Below are 22,752 nucleotides of genomic sequence, written 5' to 3'. Positions count from 1 at the left end.
CTGCCCCTGACATCCAGGTCCCTCTTTGTCTGCTTGGACCATGAGAGGTAAAGAGATTTCCATTGGCTTTTCTTGTGAAATATTTGATGTTACATTACAGATTTGGGTTTATGGCACAGAGATGGCCTTGTGCATAGAATTTGCATCAGCTATCAGAAAGAGTACAGGGACTCAAATATAATGACCTTTGGCTAGAATGAGATTTCTCGAAGGTATAGTGAAGTAAATCTCAAATTGATCCTTCAACATGATTCTATTCAATTACATGTAACTCAAATATTAACTATCTATCTGTATTACCATGTACCACCAAGTACAGCTAAACCCCTGGATTCAGAAGATTTTCCTGGAATGGACTGAAGGCATAGCTCAAGTGGTAAGAGCACCTGGCTGGCAAGTGTGAGGCCCTGAGTTCAAATTCCAGTACCACAAAAATAAATAATAAAGTCATCATCTTAAAAACAGAGACTATCATTGAACAAATTTGGCATCATCAGGTTCTTTGAAAGAACCTGGGTGTGGTGGTGCATATCTGCAATCTCAGCTCTCAGGAAACTGAGACAGAAGAATCTAGAGTTCTAGTTCAGCCTGGACTATGTAGTGAGACCATGTCTCAAAAAAAAAATCACTTGGAAGGATGAAGGTGAGAAATGACAGTGTGGGACAGAGGCTTTCCACCTTCCCAGGAATCCTTGTGCTAATCTATGTAGCGGTCCACACAGAGGCTCTCACTTCCCCACTGCAGCCAAGTGTTTCCTTGCAACTCAAGTGCAAGGAAAACAAGACTCACATCAGACAGGTGTGGCAGCTGCCCTGACTTAGACAACTCCTACCCTTTAGGAGCTAGTATTTCTTATAGCCACTCCACGAGCATAGCTCCAGAGACCCCAAAGGCTCAATTAAAGAGTCTCCACAGGCAGGGAAGCCATAGCTCTATTCCCCATTAGGTACTTATAGTTGTCAGGCTAGATATAATTTACCAAGAAATTGCTTTAATGTGAGTGAGGTTGCCTAATGACATTAGGGGCCATCTACCTTTTTCAGGGTTCCAGAGGAATGGACAGCAGAAGGTTAATTGAAGGTCAGTTGTCATGCAGAAGGGAAGCTTGACAGATCGTTCACCCAAGCTCTTGCATTCTAGTTAAAATATCATAATGTACAGCAACATATAAAGAACCATAAACATTTAGATACAATTTATTACTGTTTTTTTTTCTGTTTCTCTCACTTGCTACTTGAATTTTTATCTTGTCTATGTAGACTTTGGTCTTGTAGAAATTTAAAGGTTTTTTTTGGTGTGTGTGGGGGTAGTTCTGGGGATTGAATCCAGGGCCTTATGGATGCTAGGCAAGGACTCTATCATTAAGCTACAATCTCCAGCCCAGATATTTGAAGTGGTCAAATATATTAGTTCTTTTCTAAGGCTTTTGTCTTTTCTCTGTTGTTTGAGGAGACCTTCTCCAATCACAAGTTTTACAAGGCCTTCTTTGTCTATTTGACACCTTGGTATGAATTAGAAAAAGGCAACAAATCAAGGCTTGAATATGGATGGTTGACCCTGAAATTCACCTGCAAGGATGCCCAAATTCAGAAAAGAAGAACAAAGAAGGCAACATGCATTTTTAATATCTATGAGGGAAAAACCCAATAACACCACTTTGGACTCTAATTGGGATTACGTTGAATATAAAGATTAATTTGGAGAGAACTGGCTTTTTAAAACATTGCATCATTCCATATATGAACTCAGTAGAAATCATTGAGTCAAGTCTTTTTGTGTTTTAATAAGTTTTATAGCTTTCTTCACGTAGATCTTGTGTGTTTATGTTTATTTCAAGATGTTTCCTAGATGTGGTCACCATTATAAATAGGATTGTTTTCTGTTATTCAAAGTCACTGGTTTATTTCATATTAATTTTTTATCCATTCATTTCACTGATCTCGCTTTTTAGTCTTAATGTTTTCTTTTGTTTTGTTTTTGCTTTAAGACAAGTCTCCAAAAAGTAAATAAATAAATAAATAAAAATCTCAGGCTGGTCTTGAACTCTTGATCCTCCTGTCCCAGCCATTTAATGTTTCTCACTGAAGGTAAAATATACATATAGTTACATGCACAGTTTTGACGTGTGTAGTTCAATGTGTTTTGAACAAATGTATACATAGGTGAAACAACACCCATTCAAGATAGTTTGGGTAGGTTTGTTTTTTTTTAAAGATGAATAATTTTCCAGGATGTCTTAACCTATAGCCATATTTTCTATGGATAGTGAATCTTATTTTTGCCTTGCTAATGTAACAGATTTCTTTTTCATACTGAATTTTATGACCTAAGCTCTCCAATCCAATGCCAACAAGTAGCAGTGATAGCCAGGGCAGCCAGCATCCTCCTATTTTAATGAGGAAGCGTTAATGAGGTGGTTATTCTTAATCAGATTAAGGAAATCTTCCCAGTTTGCTACGAATATTTTCAGCAATGGCCTTCTCCTGCATCAGTACCTTTACCCTTCTCTGTGGCCAAAACATTATCTAGACATCCCCATGGGTCACTCTCTCCCCTTCTTTTATTCAAATGTCATCTTTTAAATGACTTCTGTCTACTCTATTCAACATTGCAGCTCTTACCTCTGAGCATTTTCTGTCCACTTTTCCAGATATACTTTTTTCATGGCATTTAATTATTTATTTTTTTATTGTCTAGTTTCCTCCATTATACTGTAAGCTCAATCAGCAACTGTAAGTTTTTGCCTGTTTTGTTCACTGCTGTATCCCCAGTGTGTACAGCTATGTCTGGCACATAACAGACACTCAACAAATATATGTTGCATAGTCAATCTCTAGACTTCTTATGCCTTAGTGAAAACAAATCAAGAAATGAGTCAGTTAATAAATTATATCCCAATAAAGGACAGGTTGACCCATGTCAAATGTCATTATTTCCAGACCCTTCTTACCATGAGAGATTAGGAACAGAATTTGAAGCTTTAATTAAGGTCAATTGAAAGATATTTTGATCAGCCCAATCTAGACCAAGTTTACCCACGGGCGGTCCTTGTCTTCAGTGCTGAATGGTAATGTGTAAAGGTGATTTTTCTCTCTCCATCTGTCTTTGCCATCCAGGAAAAAATACTAATGGTTGTTATCTGGATGCCTTAGTTAAGGTCTATCTTTGGTTGAACCTACATCTTTATTTCAGTCTTTCTAATAATTGGAGGGTGACATTCTTCATTTCTATTTTTCTGGTTAGTCAGTGAGTCTCCCATTGTTCTGTTGTCTTGATGGCACTGTGGGGTCTCCTTGAAGGGGTAAGGCACCCTAAATCAGCAGCCAAGGCAATCTTTGAGCACACATTTTGCCACACATTGCCAAGTAAACAGCTGTGTGAATCAATGTGAATAGCTTCAGATCACACCAGCTTGGCCTACATTCTGTCATCAAATGTTTTTTTGACCAGGTAATATATGTCAGGTATCGACTACGTAAATAGACAGACAAGGAACTTGTCCTCAAAATGTAAAATCTATTTGCAAGATAAAAAAATTAAACAAGTAATTATGGTACTGATAGGTACATGAGACACCAGACAATGGACCTTATTTAGTCTGGGGAGTGGGGTTGGAATATTTGAAATTTTGATGATCCTGACATTTATTTAATCAGCTTTTTGAGGTATTTTTACATGTAATAAAACTTACCAATTTGAAGTTTACTATTTGATTATTTTTTGGGGGGGAGTGGGAAGAACTGCTCGCAAAGCAGGTGCTCTACCACTTGAGACACGCCTCCAGTATGTTTTGCTGTGGTTGTTTTGGAGATGGGGGTCTCTCAAACTATTTGCCCAGACTGACCTCAAATCTACATCCTCTTGATCTTCAGCTTTCCAAGTAACTAGAACTACAGGTGTGAGCCACAGGTGCCCAGCTTGATTAGTTTTAACTAATGTATACAATTGTGTAACCACCATCACAATCAAGACTATTTCCAATATCCCTAAAAATTCCTTTATGTCCCTTTGTAGGCTATCTTATCCTCTCATTCACTCCCAACTCCTAACAATCACTTTCTGTTTATAGTAACAGACAAACTATGGGAGTTTTACTTTTTCTAGAATTTCACATAAATGGATTCATATAACATGGAGTCTTTTGTGACCAGTGTCTTTCACTTGGCATAGTAAGGCTTTGAGATCCATCCATGCATTTTAAGGCTTGGTCTTTTCATCATGGTGGAGAATTCCCCTGCAAGGAATACACTGTAATTATCCACAAACCAAGTGATGGAATTTGGGTTGCTTTCAGTTATGGACTATCAAAAAGAAAACTGCTATGAACATGTGTGTACATTTCTTTATACATATGTTTTTATTTCTGTGGGTCTAAGTACCCACAGTAAAAGAAATTAAGAAGTGACTTACTAAAGTGGCTGTGTGCACTCCCCCCAGCAAAGTTATTCCATATTTGTACCTACACCTCTCTGGTTCAATTTAATGTAAGCCATTCTAATAGGCGTGTAATGTTCTTCCCTGTGCTTTGACTGGATGTCCTTAATACTAATGATACTGGATACATCTTTTCTTGGGCCTTATTGCCACCCATATATCTTCTTTACTGAAATTGTTGCTCAAGCTGGTGGAGTGGCTCAAGTGGTAGAGCACCTGCCTAGCAAGCACAAGGTGCTGATTTCAAATCCCATTACCACCAAACAAACAAACAAACAAACAAAAAAAGAAAATGTAAGCCACGGTTTGGGGGGGGAAGTAAAAAAAAAAAAGAAATCGTTGCTCTTAGTATTGACTTGAAAAGGTTCTTTATATGTGCAAATATAAATCCTTCTTCAGATATTTGTTTTGAAAATATTTTCTCCCAGCCTCTGGCTTTGACTTTCATTTTGTGGAAGTATCTTTTCCAAACCAGATGTCTTAATTTTGAAGAACTTCAATTTGTCAATTTTTAAATAGTTCATCACTTTGTTTTGTGTTTTTTCTTACATAAGTATAGCATTTCTGCTTTTCTGTTGATGTGATCTGATTTTTACATACACCTGTGCACTTAACAACTTTGTTCAAAAAGAATAGACACGAAACCCAGATCAGAATGTAAGTGTGTAGCCGCTGACAAAACACATCATCATTCTTTAAGCTCCTGGTTGAAGCGGCGTTTCAGGGAATACCGTCTCCCACTTGTGGTATGGTTTAGATTCCTCACTGTTGTCAACAAGACAGCAAAACCAACGTGGCCTGCGAAAGTTAGGTGGTAAGTCCCCCACTTGGAATGTGCTTTCTCCTTAGGAGAAATCGACCAAGGAAAACACCATAGGAGTGGACACCACTCCTGGTTCTGCTCCACAATGCCGTGCTTGCCTCTACGCTTTCACATCAGATTGAATTTTCAAAATTCACCGGTCCCACTAAACTGCAAACTGCTCAGGGCCAGGACTCGTGTCTTATTCTGTACTTTTGTTCTTGAGATGTAATTCGATAAATGTCTTGAGGATGAAAGGGGAATTCCTAGATCTGCTGGTGCAGTGTGGTGGAGTTTCAAAGTCCACTCCTCAAGAGCTCGGGACCATCACCCCTTAAAGCCTTCTTAGCAGCGCTAGCGTTTTTAAGCGTCGTGCCTGGCATGCAATATGGAACGAAGGGCAAAGAGAGAAGAGGAGGGAAATTTGAACAAGTCGGACCACCTTCAAATGTAACATGCAGTGAAAAATATTCAGGATAGAGTCCCGGTTCCTCCTGGGCCATAATGCCAACTCTCTGGCCTAAATTATTTATGGCTTCCCTATTAGGAGCGTGCCACGAAGACCGAACCCTCGAGTCGGCTACACTTGGACGATTCAGAACGCACCCCCAGCGTGCACCGCAGCACTGGTCGCCTAGCAACTGCGGCCCCATCGCTCGGCGCTCGACTCGATTGGCTTGACTCGCGGCGCTCTGGGCGGAGCCTTTCGCGTTCCACCTCCTCCGGCCTGGGTGGAGAGGGCGCCCCCTCCACCCTGCGCGCCGTGCGCAAGCGCAGAAGGGGCCTGGGTTGGGGAAAGGACAAGGAGGTGCCGGGGCGCCGCTATCGGGCCGCGGTAGGGAGGGGCGCACGCACGGGGGCGGGGCGCGGGCGCCCAGAGTGGCTGAGGAGCCGGAAACGCGCCGCGGAGGGTGCGACCCTGAGGAGGCGGCGGGGCCCGGCGGGGTCGGGCGGAAAACGTTAGGGGAGCTGCCCCCACCCCCCCGGGGGCGCGGGGTCGGGGAGGGCGTCCGGGGCCAGCACTGCCCGGATGAGGAACAAAACAGCGGGGCAGGCGCGCGAGCCCTTCGCGGCTGGCAGGTGGGCTGCGCGCGGGCCGGGCGGGCGTGGGCGGCCTGCTGACTCCTTGGTCAGCGGGAGGGCGGGCAGGCGCCTTGGCAGCGCTTCGGAGGCGCTCGGGTGGCGAGGGCACGCGGGCTGCGTCCCCCCCAGTGTTCGGTGACCGCTGTTGTCCTCCCTACTCCAGGTTGAGCACCCTTCTTCTCCCCGGAAGCTGCTGGAGGAGAGGCCGAGCGGGTGTCCCCCAGCATGCCCCATCCCTGGCGGGGTGCGCGGCCACCGGCCCACGGGAGAAGTTGGGCGGCCCCGAAAACGAGCGGCCGCGGTTGTGCAGTGGTTGTGAGCAAGATGCTGTAGCACGTGACCTGGAACGCACACCCCGATGCCGGTTCCCCGTCACCTGAGCGCCCCTTTCTCTGACGCTGGGCCCTGAGCAGATGCATCCCGACTGGGAGGTGGGCGCAGGTGACGGCTTGGGAAAACATCTGGCGAATGATCGTTTCGGGTGCCACTGGGAAGATTACAGGTGTGATTTGCAAATAGATTTGTGCCCCAAAGGGAACAAAAAATCCAGAAACTAATATCGGCTGGAAGGTCCAAGTGTGAGTAGTTGCTCCAAGTAGCCACCCATTTCTTGTTGGCTTAACTGACGTCTTCCTTCTGTGTCTTTTGAGTTATCTGAGCGTTTAGTCTCTAAATCTAGATAGCGTGCTTCTGTGTCATATGGCTTTACCTTCAGTTTTGCTGGTTACGGAATGGCAGGGATTGCGGGGGGTTATTGAGTCCTTAATTCTGCAAGCTTTATCCTGATGTTTAAAGTCTTTTTTTTTTTTTTTTGGTGGTTGTACTGAGGTTTGAACTCAGGGCCTTGCACTGCCACACTGCCAGCCCTTTTTGCGTTGGTTATTTTTGAGATAGGGTCTCCTTTTATCCCCTGCTGGTCTGGACCGTGATCCTCCTATTTATGCTTCCTGGGTAGCTGAAGTGATAGGCACGTGCCACCATGCTTAGATTTTATTGGTTGAGTTGGAGTCGTGATAACCTTTTGCCCAGGTTGGCCCTGAGTCTAGATCCTCCCGATTTCCACCTCCTGATAAGCTAGATCACAGATGTGAGCCACTGCATCTGTTTGTATTTGCTTTTTGATACAGAGGCTAAGTATGTAGCCCAGGCTGGCCTGGAACTCCCTAACTCAGCTTCCCAAGTGCTGGGATTACAGGGGTGCACCACCACACCTATCTTGTGATGGTACTTTTAAGGTACCATGCCAGTGCAGTCCAGAAGCAGATCAAAGACATAGTTTATTTTGCTGGGTTTTTTTTTTCCCCTCCAGAATCCTTTCAGAGGCTCTGTTTAGAATGAAGAAGATAAAACACAAATTGATTGAAATGATTGAGACTGTTCGTTTCATTTTGCAGACCATCTGCTTCTATGTCATTCTAAGGAAAAGGTGTGAGCTCAGTATCCAGCAGATGGTTACATAGGTTGAGTAGAAGCAGGTCAACTGTAGGAAATGAGTAGGGAGGGGGAGAGCTTAGTATCTTGACTTCAGCCCTTCTTCCAAGATTGCTTCTTAAAGTCTGGTATACGAAAGGTAGCTAGACTAGAATTGCACTTTGAAATGAGGATCATCGTGTACATTCCCTCCCTCTGCTTTCTCTCTGCTGGATGCTAGTTACCTTTGGTTTTTGACTGCTGAGGTCATCACATTTTAGTGACTCACAGTAAAGCAGAAATCTGCTGAGCCTCTGGCATTGAACTCTGGTTTGAACTAGTTTGAACAAAACACCATTTTGATTTTTCTCTTGAAATTAGGTACATTAGGTTAATGTTCAGAAGTTTTCAGAATGGAAATTGACATTACAGACTTTTAGTTCTGCTTTTAAAAATTATTGTAATCAGTTTGTTGCTGGATGTTATTGCTCCAGTGTTTGTTGTGCTTTGGTAGTTTCAGCCATAAAAAGTTATAGATGTATCTTTTAAGCCAACCCAAGTCCAGAAACCTTCAAGATTCAGGTAGTTATGGCTTCTTTAGGCTACAAGAATTTTGCATTCTTTTGTAGAGTAATAAAATGCTGTTATTAGTGCACATAATGGTGTACCTCATTTGCCATGTGGTTCTAACTGTCTTTATGATAAGGGTGATGGTTTGCATTGTTCCATCCAATTAAAAAAATATTTCAGAGTGCCTGTTCTATGCAAGGTCCTGTACTAAATTGGCCCTGTACACTTAAGAGATGTCTTAAGACCTTAAGTTTTATGAGCTACCTGACCAGGGATAAGGGCCTATGGATGTAGAATAATTTAAGAAACAAGTTTTTGTGGAGTTTTAAATGTACTACATAGTATAGACAGGTTTTAATGTATTTGAACTGTGTAATTAGAGCTCGTATAAAAGGCAAAACAGTCCTTTATTGTAATTTATTTACTATAGTTAAGAGGTTGGATTTCTTAGGTCTGGCCTAAATCTCAACTCTGCCTCAGACTAGTTTTGTGAACTTGGATTAAGTTTCTTAGCCTGAATCTAGGTTTTTTGTTTTTGGTTTTTTTGTTTTGTTTTTTTTTTTATCATCATCTCAGTGGTATTAAGAAAAATATCTACTTAACAGTAGTTTTGAAGGTTAGGAGAGAGAGATCAATCATTTAATCCTGTGCCTAACAGGTGGAAAGAGTAACAAATGTTAGCTGTTACTACTTTTGGGTTGATTTAAGGGCCGTTGCTGTTTTTCAGAATTAAAACCTATTTAGGCTTGCTTTGGGTGCTAAGGAGTGCTCTCCCTTGTTGTTCCTCACCCCCACCCAGATATACTTGCCTGGGACACACAGAGAAGAATGCATTACTGTGATAACCAGTGGAAATACGCAGGTCATTAGAGACCTTCTTGGCCAGATTCTTTAAATGGTAATGATTATAATATGAAAGGCCATAAATTCTGATTAGAAACTAATACTTTTTGGTAACAACCTCCAATTAATGGCTTTCAAATTAGTATCACTCTTACTCTTAAGGTATTTTTAATGGCACTGCGAGCTGTATTGCATATAAAAGGTGATTCCTCAGTTCTGCCAAGAATGGTCTGTGTTTTTTAAAGGTTTGATATTAAAACCTTTTGGACACTGCTTTGCTGGATGATTTATGTTCTTTGATTGAATTACTCTGTGAATTGGAGCATAGACATGCCTTCTTAGAATGTTAGTTCCTCATCTACCTTACTTTGCAGAACTGGTGTCAGAATTTGAAGTCATTTTTAATAAAGTTATAGCAAAGCTTACAAAATGAACCTTGATTATTGATTAACAAAGTATTGATATAGATTTTAATAAAATATTGACCCATGGGAAAAATATGGTGTTCTCTTCATACCATTGATAATCTATACATCTTTAATTACTGGTAAAAAAGGATTAGTAAAAGTGTTTTTAGTTTTTAAAAAACTGCCTAAAAAACTGCTGGTTTGAAATAGAGTCAGTTGGAGACAGTAACTGTTGTGAGAGGAAAACCTTGGGTGAGTTTTAAAAATCAAACCGGCATTGCCAGTGTATTCTGTAGAGTGCAGACTTTGCCTTGCTGCTGTGTGACATTGGTGTGAGTTAAACTCTCTGAATCCCAATTTCCTTATTACTAGAAAGAACATGACATTAGCTGTCTCAAGAGTTGTGAGCTTGAAAATGAGTAGTTGGTCAGTCCTGTTTTTCCATCCCTTCAGATTCACATTCTTGGACATCTTAACGTGGGGTCAGTGAGGCAATTTTTTGCATAACTGGTTGTGTATGGTTTTTCCTAGGATGAATGAAATGAACCTGAGCCCAGTGGGGATGGAGCAGTTGACTTCATCCTCTGTGAGCAATGCCTTGCCAGTCTCAGGAAGTCATCTGGGATTGGCTGCCTCCCCTACTCATAGTGCCATCCCTGCCCCAGGTGAGTGAGGAAGGAGAGCTACTACTTTTCAACCAACACTTCACTGCTACATTTAATTCTAAATGAAGCCTAGAGGATGTCAGAGCACTTTCCAGAGTGGAGGAGAGAAACTATGCAAGCCTGAATAGCAGTTTCCCATGTGGTAGTGTAGAAGAAAACAGTTTTATAGAGTGCCAGACTTCTAGTGGATATGAGTAGCATATTTCTTCCCATAGGTTTTAAGTTGATAGTTTTGTGCAGAGCTGTTGGCATTTTATCTGAGGTTACCTGTTCATCTGGCTCACACCTTGGCTCTGTGCTAGGTTAATAGAAGAGAATAGGTTAAATTTACTCTTTAGTTCCCAAAAGCATTGGGAATTTGGCTTTATTTTTTACTGTGTTTAAAACTGAATAGCTGCAAATGTGCCAAGCCTATAGTTGTGGGAAAGAGTAGAACCAGGTATAGGGCCTTATCACTTAGAAGAATAATGCAAGAAAGATGTGTTCTTTCCCATCACTGTACTTTAAAAACCTTTTTTCTGTCTAGTTTTATTTACATTTTCTATTGAAATGGAAAACAAATGGGATAAGCTATTGATTCTTAAGGATCTATGGCATTATTATAATACTGGATTTTATTAAAATAGGAGCTAATATTTAAGATTATTAAGTAAATCTATAAGATGTTTAAACAGTCCTCTATAGAGAATTACCTGCTTACTTAGGCAGCAATTAAATAATATTCGTTAAAACTAGGATCTCTTTGCTTCCAAGTGTCCACAAAAGAAATTAAAAATAATTATTAGAGACAATCTAATTGTCTCTTAGGCATTCCTCTTGTTGAGGAGGAGAAGCTTATTAAAAATATTGTCCCTGGTAAAAATATGCAAATAAGCACTGCTCAAATTGGTGATACTTTGTACAGTAAGAGTCACTTCATCACTTTGCAAAAAGATATCCAAGGTTTAGATTTTTTTATTGATCAGGAAGGAAGTACAGCATACACAAGACTATGAAAGAGTGTGTGTGTACACTTCTACATCTAACTTTAAGTTGAACTGTTTTCCAAGTAGATGCACATCTGAATGTTTTCAAAGTGAAACATTCTCGCCCTATAAAAAATATAATTAAATTAAAAAAAAAAGAGAGAGAATCCATAATATCACTGCCAAGGACCACTCCTGTGAACAGTCTGTTTCTTTCCATTGTTTTCGGTTTTTTTGGCGGTACTGGAGTTTGAACTCAGGGCCTTGCACTTGCTAGGCAGGTGCTCTACCACTTGAGCCACTCCCCCATCCCTTTTATTTTTCAGACAGGGTTTCGCGCTGTGATCTTCTTACCCGTGCCTCCTGTGTTGCTGGGCCCATAGGCAAATGGCACCATGTTGACTTGTTTGTTGGCATGGGGCCTCGCTAAATTTTTTGCTTAGGCTAGCCTCAAACTCTGATCTGCCCAGCCCCTAATTTATTTTCTCAAATGCTATTCAAACTAGGTTTTTATTGTAAATGAATATAGTTAGAGGATCATCTTGGCACTTTAAGACTAACTTGAGAGCTAATTTTGGAAGTAGGCCTACTTTGTTTAGTTCTGTATTGTGGATGTTTGCACAACACTAAGGATAAGAAAGGGTTACTGTTTGTCCATGTGCAAAGAGTTTAGCCAGTGTTTATAGAAAGTACATATTTTCTTTTAATTAAGAAAAATTTTTTTGTAGGCCTTCCAGTGGCAATTCCAAATTTGGGTCCCTCCTTGAGCTCCCTGCCTTCCGCTTTGTCTCTGATGCTCCCGATGGGCATAGGGGATCGAGGGGTGATGTGTGGGTTACCGGAAAGAAACTACACCCTACCTCCACCACCCTACCCTCACCTGGAGAGCAGTTATTTCAGAACCATTCTACCTGGTAAGTTTTATAGTTCTTTGTTAGGGAAAACAAAAAACAAAACTCAATAGAGCCAGCGTCTAGCCTCTATTGAGTTCTAGTTCTTGAATAACATTTTTGTCTTTCTCAGTGTTAGATATTAATCTTTGGGAAAAAAGTCTTTGTTTATATTTCTGTACTTTTCTCTTAGAATGTGCCTATAATATGTTGCTAATAAGCAGTTCAACTAAGCTAATTTTGTCAGTTGCACATAGTTTCCTTCTTCAGCATCTCCTTGGTCAGTGTTTCTTTTTTTAAAATATGGGGACATATTTGTAAATTTCTTGGAGGACATTTCAAACATGTTAAAGTTTTAAATCAGTCTTTTTAAGGCAATTTATGAACCCTAAACATTGATTCGGTGTTTCTAATCCTGCAGTTTATGACTCCTGCTGCAGTGTCATTGTTTTTAAAGCTTATTGGGGCTGGGTTGTAGCTCAGTGGTACAGTGCTTGCCTGGCATGCGCGAGGCCCTGGGTTGGATCCCAGCACCAAAAAAAAGACAAAAAAAAAAAAAAAAAGCATCATATGCTTGTTTCAGAAAATTTAGCAAATAGGGAGAGAAAAGTAGCACTCAAAGTTCCCTCATCCTTTTGTGTGTGTGTATTTCCATCCTGTCTTTTATTTTGGGTTGTAGATTTTTGCTGTTTTCATAATTAAGACCATACTTTCTATACAATTGTGTCTCTACTTTTTTCACTTAATATTTTTCTCTTTTACATAGCTATTTTTCCCTGCTGCTACATTTTTTTCATAATTATCATTTTTAGTGACTCTTTGGATTTTATTGGCCAGGGGTGGTGGTACATATCTGTAATTCCAGCACTTGGAAGGCTGAGGTAAGAGAATCAGGAGTTCCAGGTGAACCTGGGCTACATAGTATGATTCTGTTTCAAAAAAGCCCCAAAGCAAACAAAAAAAAAACATTCTACTGAATGGTTTTTGATAGTGTGTGTGTGTAGTACTGGGGTTTGAACTCAGGGCCTTGACTGGTTAGGCAAGTGCTCTACTACTTGAACCATGCCCCCAGCCCTTTTTGCGTTAGTTATTTTTCAGATAGGGTCTCACAATTTTGCCCAGACTGGTCTCAGACTGAGCTCTTCCTATCTCTGCATCTTAGCTACCACATACCTGGGATTACAGGTATGTACCACCACAGACTGCGATCCTTCTGTTTCTACCTCCCATATAGCCCTGTACTTCTTAGTGATTTATTTTTATTACTGGACAGTTTGGTTCTCCTAGGTTTTATTACCATTGTAGCTGATGTCTTATGAATGTCTTTGTGTATAATATTTACAAAAATATACTCAGGGAAGATGGCTGTAAGTAGAATTTCTTGTCCAAAAGGGTGTGACCATTTTGAAGTTCTTAACAGATACATTTCCCAAAAAAATGTATCTGTTTAGTAATTTACTTTCCCACCAGCAGTGAAGTAAATTCCATTTCAAGCACAAGTTTAAAATTTGGAGGTGGGCTTGGGTGGAGTGCTTGGTTAGAAATCTACCTACCTACCTACCTACCTATCTTATTTATCCATCCATCCATCCATCTATCTAGTTTTGTTTCATTTCAATACGTACATTTGTGTTGAGTAGAGTTTAATGTGTGGTAGTTTAATAAATCAGAACTTAAATACAATCAGTAGAAGATCTAACAATATCTGCTTGTAAATCATTTTACTTTTTATTTCTCGTAGAGCAAATTTTAGCATCTTTGGACTCAGGAATTGCAACCATGTAAATACTAAAGGCAGCACTTAAATAACTTATTTCTAGTCTACTGCAAAGGAAGTCAGATTTGAGTTTCACAGGAAAAACTCAATTATGGTATACATATGTGTTACTACTTATAAAATACAGATTTGATTAAAGAAGTAGATTACTTCAATGTTATATTTCTAAAATAGCTTCTAGCAGTTGGAAGTTTTTGTTTAACAATATTTTTTAAAATCTCTGATATTTTCTTTTTCTCAGGCATTTTATCTTATTTAGCTGACAGACCACCTCCTCAGTACATCCACCCCAACTCTATAAATGTTGATGGTAATACAGCACTATCGATCACCAATAATCCTTCAGCACTAGATCCCTTTCAGACCAATGGAAATGTTGGACTGGAACTAGGCATTGTCTCCATAGACTCTCGTTCTGCGAACACACACGGTGCCCAAAGTCTTCATCCTAGTGATGGCCATGAGGTGGCCTTGGACACAACAATCACTATGGAGAATGTTTCTAGGGTTACCAGTCCAATCTCCACAGATGGAATGGCAGAGGAGCTGACAATGGATGGTGTTGCCGGCGAGCATTCCCAAATTCCAAATGGCTCCAGAAGTCATGAACCTCTCTCTGTGGATTCTGTGAGCAACAACCTGACCACAGACACTGTAGGACATGGTGGTGTGATACCCATTCATGGGAATGGCCTGGAGCTCCCTGTGGTCATGGAGACAGACCACATTGCAAGTCGCGTCAACGGGATGTCTGATAGTGCTCTCAATGATTCCATCCACACAGTGGCCATGAGCACTAACTCTGTAAGCGTGGCCCTCTCTACCTCACATAACCTCGCCTCCCTAGAATCTGTTTCTCTCCATGAAGTTGGCCTCAGCCTAGAACCTGTGGCTGTCTCCTCCATCACCCAGGAGGTTGCTATGGGGACAGGTCATGTAGATGTATCTTCAGACAGTCTTTCTTTTGTACCACCTTCACTGCAAATGGAAGACTCCAATTCAAACAAGGAAAACATGGCCACCTTGTTTACAATTTGTGAGTGTACTTAGCTTTTCTCTTTTGGAAACATTGGCTTAAAAGGCCATAATCTCTACTAGGTTTAGTGATAGAGTCTGGCATTGATTAAGGAAGTGTGGAAAGTAATTAGACTTAGGAATTTTTCTTTGCCTTTGTATTGGTCTTTTATTAGTGTGGCACCTTTTCCTCAAGTTAAGTCAAATAATATACCAACTGTTATAATATTATAATAATATAAATCCAAATATTTCATTGGTTTTTATAGCATCCTCTTGAAGGAAAGAAATAAACAGAAGTAATTTCTGTATTTTACAGATAAGCTTAGCCCGATGAGTGTGACATGTACTGTATTCTTTCAACATAAGACCAAGAGGGGAAAAAAATTAGGTTACTTTTTATAACTGTGGAGAAATGTAAATGGATATAAATGCAATTTTTTTTTTTTTTTTTTTTACTCAGAATACATATACCTTAGTTGGGTATGTAAAAGTTCTTTTTATTGGGCAACAGCAAAAAAGCCATATCAACATGGGTAATTTGTTGGTGTCACTAGGTGCTTTATTCATGCAGGAAATATGTGCTTACTATATGCCGACATCTATGCTAAGCACTGGTGATAGAAAAGTCCACAGAGACAGTACATACCTTTAAGGAAGTATAGACAGGCAAGCCATTGCAACACAGAATGGTGAGTGTGAAGATGGGTTTAAGTTCATAGAGCTAAAGCAGCCAGGAGGAGAGCACTATCTAGTCTGTGCAGGAGTCAAGGGAGGTAACACACATGGTGGCACAGACCTTAAGGACAAGAAAGATGTCGGGAAGACAGGAGTTGGCACCTATAAGTGCCTAAGACTAAAAGAATCAAGTATGGTTCAGGATTGTGGAAATGTAGAGAAATGGGGTCATCTGAGAAGTAGGAGTAAGACCAGGAGTAAGTGTTGGACTGCAGTGTAGAGGCAAGTACATTAGGAAGGTGATGTCATAATTCAAGTGAAACGTGGTGATGTTTCCAGCGTAGAGGTAGGTAGGTCATTTGCAGAGAAGTCAGTATGGCTTGCTAGGTAGATAGGCTAATGAAAGGTGAAGCAGATTAGTTTTTTTTTTTTTTTTTGGAGTGATGATGAGTCCAGTTTTCGGTTGGTTCAGTGTCTAGGGTGCTCAGAAGTGTCTAATGCAAAGTTGAATATGGAGCTCAGGAGTATCAACCTGACTGGAATAACTTAGGGATCCTTAACGTTATGATGTGCAAAAGTGGCCTTGGATGAAATCATCTGTTGAGAGTGGATGAGGAGAAGAGAAGAGGGCTAGGGTGTCAAGATACAGGAGCAGAGGAAGAGCTTCTGAAGTAGACTGAACAGGAAGTAGGGTCCAAAAAGTGGAGGAAGTCAGGATGATGTGGGGCCTCAGAAGCAAGTCAGCAGGGAGACCCTCTGTATTAACCTTTTAAATTTCAAATTTATAATGTTTAAGTATTTTAATCAAATAGTGTAATAAATATAAGGCTCATTAATTGAGATATCGTTGACATAGACATTTAAAAATGTGCAATTTATTACCTTCCAGTTTACCCAAAAGGTGTGCAACCATCACCAATATCTTAATTAGAAAACATTTTTAGCATTGGCAGTTTCTCTTCATGCCTTCTTTCTACCCCATTCTCAGGCATCTGGTCTCCTTTCTGTCTCTGGATTTTGGAGTTGTATGATATGTAGCCTTCTCTCTGGCTGGCTTTTTCCCTTAGCATAATATTGTGATAGCTCAGTAATATAGCATGTCTCAGTACTTCATTCCATTTCATAGCTGAATAATAGTCCATAATATGAATATATATTTTGTTTATCCCTTTATGAGTTGATGTACATTTGGCCGTTTTCTGCGTTTTGGCTATTATGAATAAGGCTGCTGTGAGCATTCATGTGCAGGTTTTTCATGAACATGTTTTAAATCCTCTTGGGTATGTATCTGGGAGTGGAAGTGTTCCCAGTGGAAGTGCTTAACTCTTTAAGAATTTGGGCTGCAGTAGAGCATTTAGTGTGCACAAAGGCCCTGGATTCAATCCCCAGCCCTGCAAGAAACATAATCAAAAACCTCTATATATCTAAATTTTTTGAAAGTGGGTCTCACTGTGTTGCATAGGCTGGCCTTGAACTTTCTAGCCTCCTGGGTTGCTGGAATTACAGGTGTATGCTGTATGTTTTTTTAATTTTTAAACTGACATTTATGAGGCGCACTGTGTATGTTTAACTTTTTGGGGAAATGCAGAGTATTTACCAAAGCTGCTATGGCATTTTATATACCTGGCAGTAGTGTATGTGGGTTCCATTTTACATATCCTTGCCAGCACTTAAATTTTTGCTGTTTTGCCAGGCGTGGTGGCTCATGTCTGTTCTATAGCTACTCAGAAGCTGAGGTTGGGAGAATTATGGTTCGAGGCCCAGACAAAAAGTTCGCGAGACCCCATCTAACCAATAAAAAAGCTGGGCATGATGGCATGCATCCACCATCCCAGCTTGACAAGAAGCATAGGAGGATCTTGGTCCACGCTGACTTGGCATAAATGCAAGACCAACCCTATCTCAAAAATTACCAAAGCATAAAGGTCTCGAGCCATGGCTTAAGTGGTAGAGCGCCTGCCTGATAAGCTCAATACCCTGAGTTCAAAACAAGTACCACAAAACAAAAATCTGTTTTTATTATAGCCATTATAGTGGGTGTGAAGTGATATCTCATAGTTTGTATTTTTATTTACATTTTCATTTCCCTGAGGACTTACTATGTTAAACATCTTTCCTGTACTTGGGTCATTCCTGTCTTCTTTGGGTCTGAGCATGTTTGCAGTATGAAATCAGAGTCTCTTTGTTTGGAAGTGATTCCCCTAAGACAATCGGAGAACCAGTTACCTGTGTAGGTGATCTCTAATCTGTTAACTCAGAAGAATTTTTTACCAAGTAGTACCTAAAGTAGTAACATATTATTATTATTTTGCCTAAATATGAAACCTTACTTACATTTTACCACTTAAGTACAGATTTCAAGTGTGAATTTAAGAAAATAAGACACTTAGATGGCTGTGGTTTTAAGGTTTATTTATGTATTCCAACTATTTTGTCAACAAGTTTGGAAAGTTTAAACTCAGTCATTGAATAACATAATGAATACTATTCCTTAACAGAGGGAAAGTATAAAGAAGAGCAAAAGATTTGTGGGGAAGAACACTAATAAACTTGTAAAAGTGAAGTTGTAGGGATAGAAGCAGTATATGCAGGCAGTGCCCTCTCTTGACAGGGCAGAAGAAAGACTATATTAACAAGAACAATTGAGTTACAAGATGATTCTACCTATTCTCCAGAGATTAGGTTGCACCTCCCCTACTCCCTTCCATTCAGAAATGTGTCATTAAAACCAGGTTGACAGGTAAAGCAAAAATGCACCATGGTGCCACTGGCTTGGACTGCTGTCCTATAATGTCACCCCTGTTTCTATTCTGCATGACTAACATTTTAACTCAGTTCCTTTTATAGTTTGGAATTGGCATCTTTTGCACTTTAGGGTATCATGTGTAAAAGTATTGGTTATTTACTTAATGTAAAGGATAATATACTTGATGGTTGAAATAATACCATGTTTTATTTTTTGGTGGTTCTAGGGATCAAATCCAGGGCCTTACACATGCTAGACAAGCACTCTATACCACTGAGCTACATTCCCAGACCTTTGTGTTGTTTTTTAATCAGTCTTTCTTTTATGCACTGAATAGGTTACTTATTGAACTGAAAGAAAATTAGGCCTTACTGAAATTTGAAGAGAGGTAAAGAGTAGACATATTTTAGTATAATAAATCAGAATGTTTCTACTAGAACTAGTTTCTTACTGGTTGCATTTTAGCAATTAGCTTTTAAATTTTAAAAATCCAGATGGTAGGTTAGCCTGTGTGAACTACACACCCAATTTGTGTCTCTTAAATTCACTGTCTGCAGGGTGCACTCTCTGTGACCGAGCGTACCCCTCAGACTGCCCTGATCATGGACCAGTGACTTTTGTTCCTGATACTCCAATAGAGAGCAGAGCGAGACTTTCGCTCCCAAAGCAGCTTGTTCTCCGCCAGTCAATTGTGGGAGCAGAAGTTGGTAAGAATTTGGAGCCATAAAACTTCATCAAGTTTCTTCTTCCTTTGTATAGCAGAGTTGTAAAAGTATATGGGTATAATTTAGTTATTAGTTCATTGATCCAAAAGTCAACTTAATAGCTTAAGGCTTATGCTTCTAGGGAATATTTGTCGTATCTGGTTGTGATAGCAATAAATCAAGTTGAAACTATTAGAAAGCCTCATTGTAGAATCAGAATTGAATCCTGGAAAGAATCCTGGCCTGAGTCTTTAAAGATTTGACTGATTCTCAGCTGTCTGATACACTAACAATTACCCTAACCATACACTCTTTGAAACTTAGTTTCATTTATTGAAACATGGAAAATTCACTGCTGATAATTGTATAGTACCAAAGATACTTAGATAAAAAGTTTGCAAATTTAGGGCTGGAGGCATGGCTCAAGTGGTAAAACTCCTGTCCAGAAAGCACGAGGCCCTGAGTTCAAACCACTATTCTGCCAAAAGAAAAAAAAAAACTTTAGCTGGGTGCCAGTGACTCATGCATGCCTATACTCCTAGCTACTTGGGAGACTGAGATCAGGAGGAGCAAGGTTTAGGCCAGCCTGGGCAAGTAGTTTGCAAGACTCCATGTCTATAACCAGAGGAGGTGTGGCCCAGAGGAGGTATGGCTCAAGCAGTAGAGTACCTGCTTTGCAAGCATGAAGCCCTGAGTTCAAACCCCTCAGTCCCACCAAAAAAGAAAAAAGTTTGCAAACTGTGTAATACTTCTTTGGATAAAGGAGTAAAGAATGTAGATTGCCAGGATGTATTTACCCATGGCTTGGTCATGGCTCCCGAGTTACTGGGTTATTTCCCCGAAAATATAAAATTGGGTTCATTCTCTTTCAACTGCAGATTGGACATGTCTTTTAAAATTTTTTTTTATTAGCGTATATTAATTGTACAAAGGGGTTTCATTGTGATATTTCCATACATGCAAATAATGCACTTTTTTTTTTTTTTGGCAGTAATAGGGTTTGAACTCAGGGCCTACATTTTCAGCCACCCCACCAATCCTTTTTTGTGAAGGATTTTTCGAGATAGGGTCTTGTGAACTATTTGTCTGGGCTGGCTTCAAACTGAGATCCTTCTGATCACTGCCTCCTGACAGGCGTGAGCCACCAATGCCCTGGGCAAATAATGTACTTTGATCAAATTCACCCTCTTTATTATCCTTCCTCCCCCACTTTTTTAAAAACATGTTTTAATGAGTTTCATTGCGCTGCTTTTATATGTGTAACGTACTTAAATCATATTTGCCACCCCCTATCACACTCCTTTCTCCTCCCCCTCCTCTCACTGGTTCTCCCCAGTCCCAATTTTGCAATAATGTTTTGTAAATATTATGTCTAGATTGTGCATATGAGGAAAAACATGATATTTGCCTTTCTGAGCTTGGCTTATCTTGCTCAACATGATGGTCTCCAGTTCCATTCATTTTCCATAAATGACAAAATTTCATTCTTCTTTATGGCTGAATAATACTCCAGTGTATACATATCACATTTTCTTTCCACCTGTTGGTTGATGGGCACCTAGGCTGATCCCATAGCTTGGCTCTTGTGAATAGTGCTGCAGTAAACATGAGCGTGCAAGTGTCTCCCATTCCTTCACATGTAAGGCATGAGTCTTTTGAAAATGCTAGTTAAGGTAATAGAGCAGTGCTTTAAGCACAAAAGATTTAGAGGTTGATTTATTTTGTACTAATTGCTTTTATATTTTTATAGTAGAATAATTTTTCTCTCCTTTTTTGTGTATTAACTCCAAAGTAATGTATGTGGAGAGACATGGTTAGGTTTCTTGTATGTGCAGCTAGATTCAGGGATTTCTGTATTGCTTCTTATTCTGCATTTCTTCTGAGCCATATCGTGTTACTTTTGCATGTTGATGTTGACAGTAGAACCCACAAGCCTTAGATGCCTCTCAGAAGTAGAAGCATCAGTATTTCTGAGGATTGCTAAATTGGGAGGCGTTGGTGCATGGGTTGAGCACCTGTCTTTGTCTCCTATTAGTTGTTTAATCATTGATTATGTAGTTGGTGTATTCTCTCCACTGATAGGTGTCTGGACTGCAGAAACCATTCCCGTGCGGACTTGCTTTGGGCCTCTAATTGGGCAGCAGAGTCACTCCATGGAAGTGGCAGAGTGGACGGACAAGGCGGCTAACCATATCTGGAAGGTCAGTGTTGGTAAAGCTTTCATTACTTTTGGCTGTTTTTATTATGGTACAGTAGTTTAAGAACTGAAATAAAGTCAAAATTAGCCCAGACTGAGCAGTGCCATTCACCTGTCAGTCATTTACTTAATATCACATTTTCTGTTATTCTTGGCAGCCAAGGTATACTACAAAAGACCATCTATTGAACAAATAAAGAGTAAACTGATTTAGTCTATTTTGTGGGATAATCCAATGGTTTTTAATAACTTTTTTGCATTTTAATTACTTGTGGTAGCTGAGGCCATGGATTTTATTTATATGCTAAAAAAAGCTTATTAATTAATGAAAATGTTCCTTAAATATTTACCTTGGGATGCAATTCTAGAATTAGAAGTAAAATAATTTCTCTAGTTTTGTAGTGGGAATGCAGGGTTTTAACATAAACAGCTATTCCTGTAACATGGCTATATAGAATTTCAGTTAGTGAATTGGGAAGCATGTTTGCAGAGTTGAAGTGGGGAGAAAGTGGATCATAGGATAATTGGAAAAGTAAGGTGCCACTGTCACTGGCGACTTTAATTTTAATGTTTGAGACAGCATAGAGGAATGCTAGGTCCAACTGAGGAGGGGTGGTCCTCTGTCCTCAGTGAACAGTCATTCTGTGCCTGCCTTACAGTGTGATGAAGACAGGTGACAAGTAGACTGTCCTTTCCAGCCAAGTAAATACTCAGTAATAGAGTTAGTCTGTACGCTGAGCACCAACCGAAGGTCTCTGTGTTCTTGGCTGTATTTCTGGAAATAGGACTGATGAAATGGTAAGCATGGGGAGAGGATAGCCATGTCTTTACACACTGACTAGGAGAGCTGGTAGCTGCTGCAAATGAGCAAATGAAAGGATTGCTATCTAAAATGTAGAGTAGAACTTTATCACTTGTCAGTTCATTTGACACGCTTGCTTGCTTTCTGTTGGCAGATATACCACAATGGTGTCCTAGAATTCTGCCTCATTACAGCTGATGAAAACGAATGTAATTGGATGATGTTTGTGCGCAAAGCCAGGTAGGAATGGTCTGAGAGAGAGAATTTACTCTTCAGATGTTTTTTTCAGTGGGGGGGCTTTCCATAAAATATGGAAGACCGGAAGAAGCCAAACTACTAGTACTTGGTCATACTAAAACCTGAGGCTTTTCAACATGATTATTCCAGTACTGGTTGACTGATGGTGGCTCTAAGCAGATCATGTGAAACTGTCCTTTTTTAAATGAACAGTTTATTTAACTTACCAGTGCAGTAAGGAATGATAGTCACCATTAAATTTGCAAATGGTGCCTTCTCTTTGTATATTGGCAGTTAGTCATTTCTTCAGGCCATTACTGGAGTTAATTTTAATTAACTTGCTGCCTTTATGTCATTGTCACCTTTTTCTTTTTTTTGGCCATATTGGTATTTGAACTGAGGCTTCATGCTTTCTAGGCAGGGACACTGCCATTAAGCTGTGCCCCCAGCCCTGTTTTCCATTTAGTAATTTTTAAAATAGGGTCTTGTATTTTTGCCCAGGCAGGCCTGGACCATGATTCTCCTAT

General features: G+C 40.0%; 1 protein-coding gene across 7 annotated transcripts in view; it reads left to right on the top strand.

The window, feature by feature from the left end:
* The first annotated feature begins 6,050 nt into the window (after positions 1–6,050).
* The window catches only part of Prdm4 (PR/SET domain 4), a 28,324-nt gene continuing 11,622 nt past the window's right edge, over positions 6,051–22,752 (top strand). For 2 of the 7 annotated variants that reach the window (XR_012450982.1, XM_020183373.2), the window contains exons 1-8: positions 6,165–6,317; positions 6,484–6,822; positions 10,082–10,215; positions 11,909–12,094; positions 14,089–14,883; positions 18,843–18,992; positions 21,072–21,190; positions 22,143–22,228. Coding sequence is in view for 6 of the 7 variants with exons in the window: in XM_020183373.2 (XP_020038962.1) it covers positions 6,734–6,822; positions 10,082–10,215; positions 11,909–12,094; positions 14,089–14,883; positions 18,843–18,992; positions 21,072–21,190; positions 22,143–22,228 (1,559 nt within the window). In the remaining variant the exon portion in view is untranslated. The other 5 variants (XM_074084308.1, XM_020183374.2, XM_020183375.2 and 2 more) reach the window with 5 other exon arrangements.

The sequence above is a fragment of the Castor canadensis genome, chromosome 8 (assembly GCF_047511655.1).
Source record: "Castor canadensis chromosome 8, mCasCan1.hap1v2, whole genome shotgun sequence".
NCBI lineage: Eukaryota > Metazoa > Chordata > Mammalia > Rodentia > Castoridae > Castor > Castor canadensis.
Note: the sequence above shows the minus strand (reverse complement) of the source record. Positions and strands in the feature narration are given on the sequence as shown.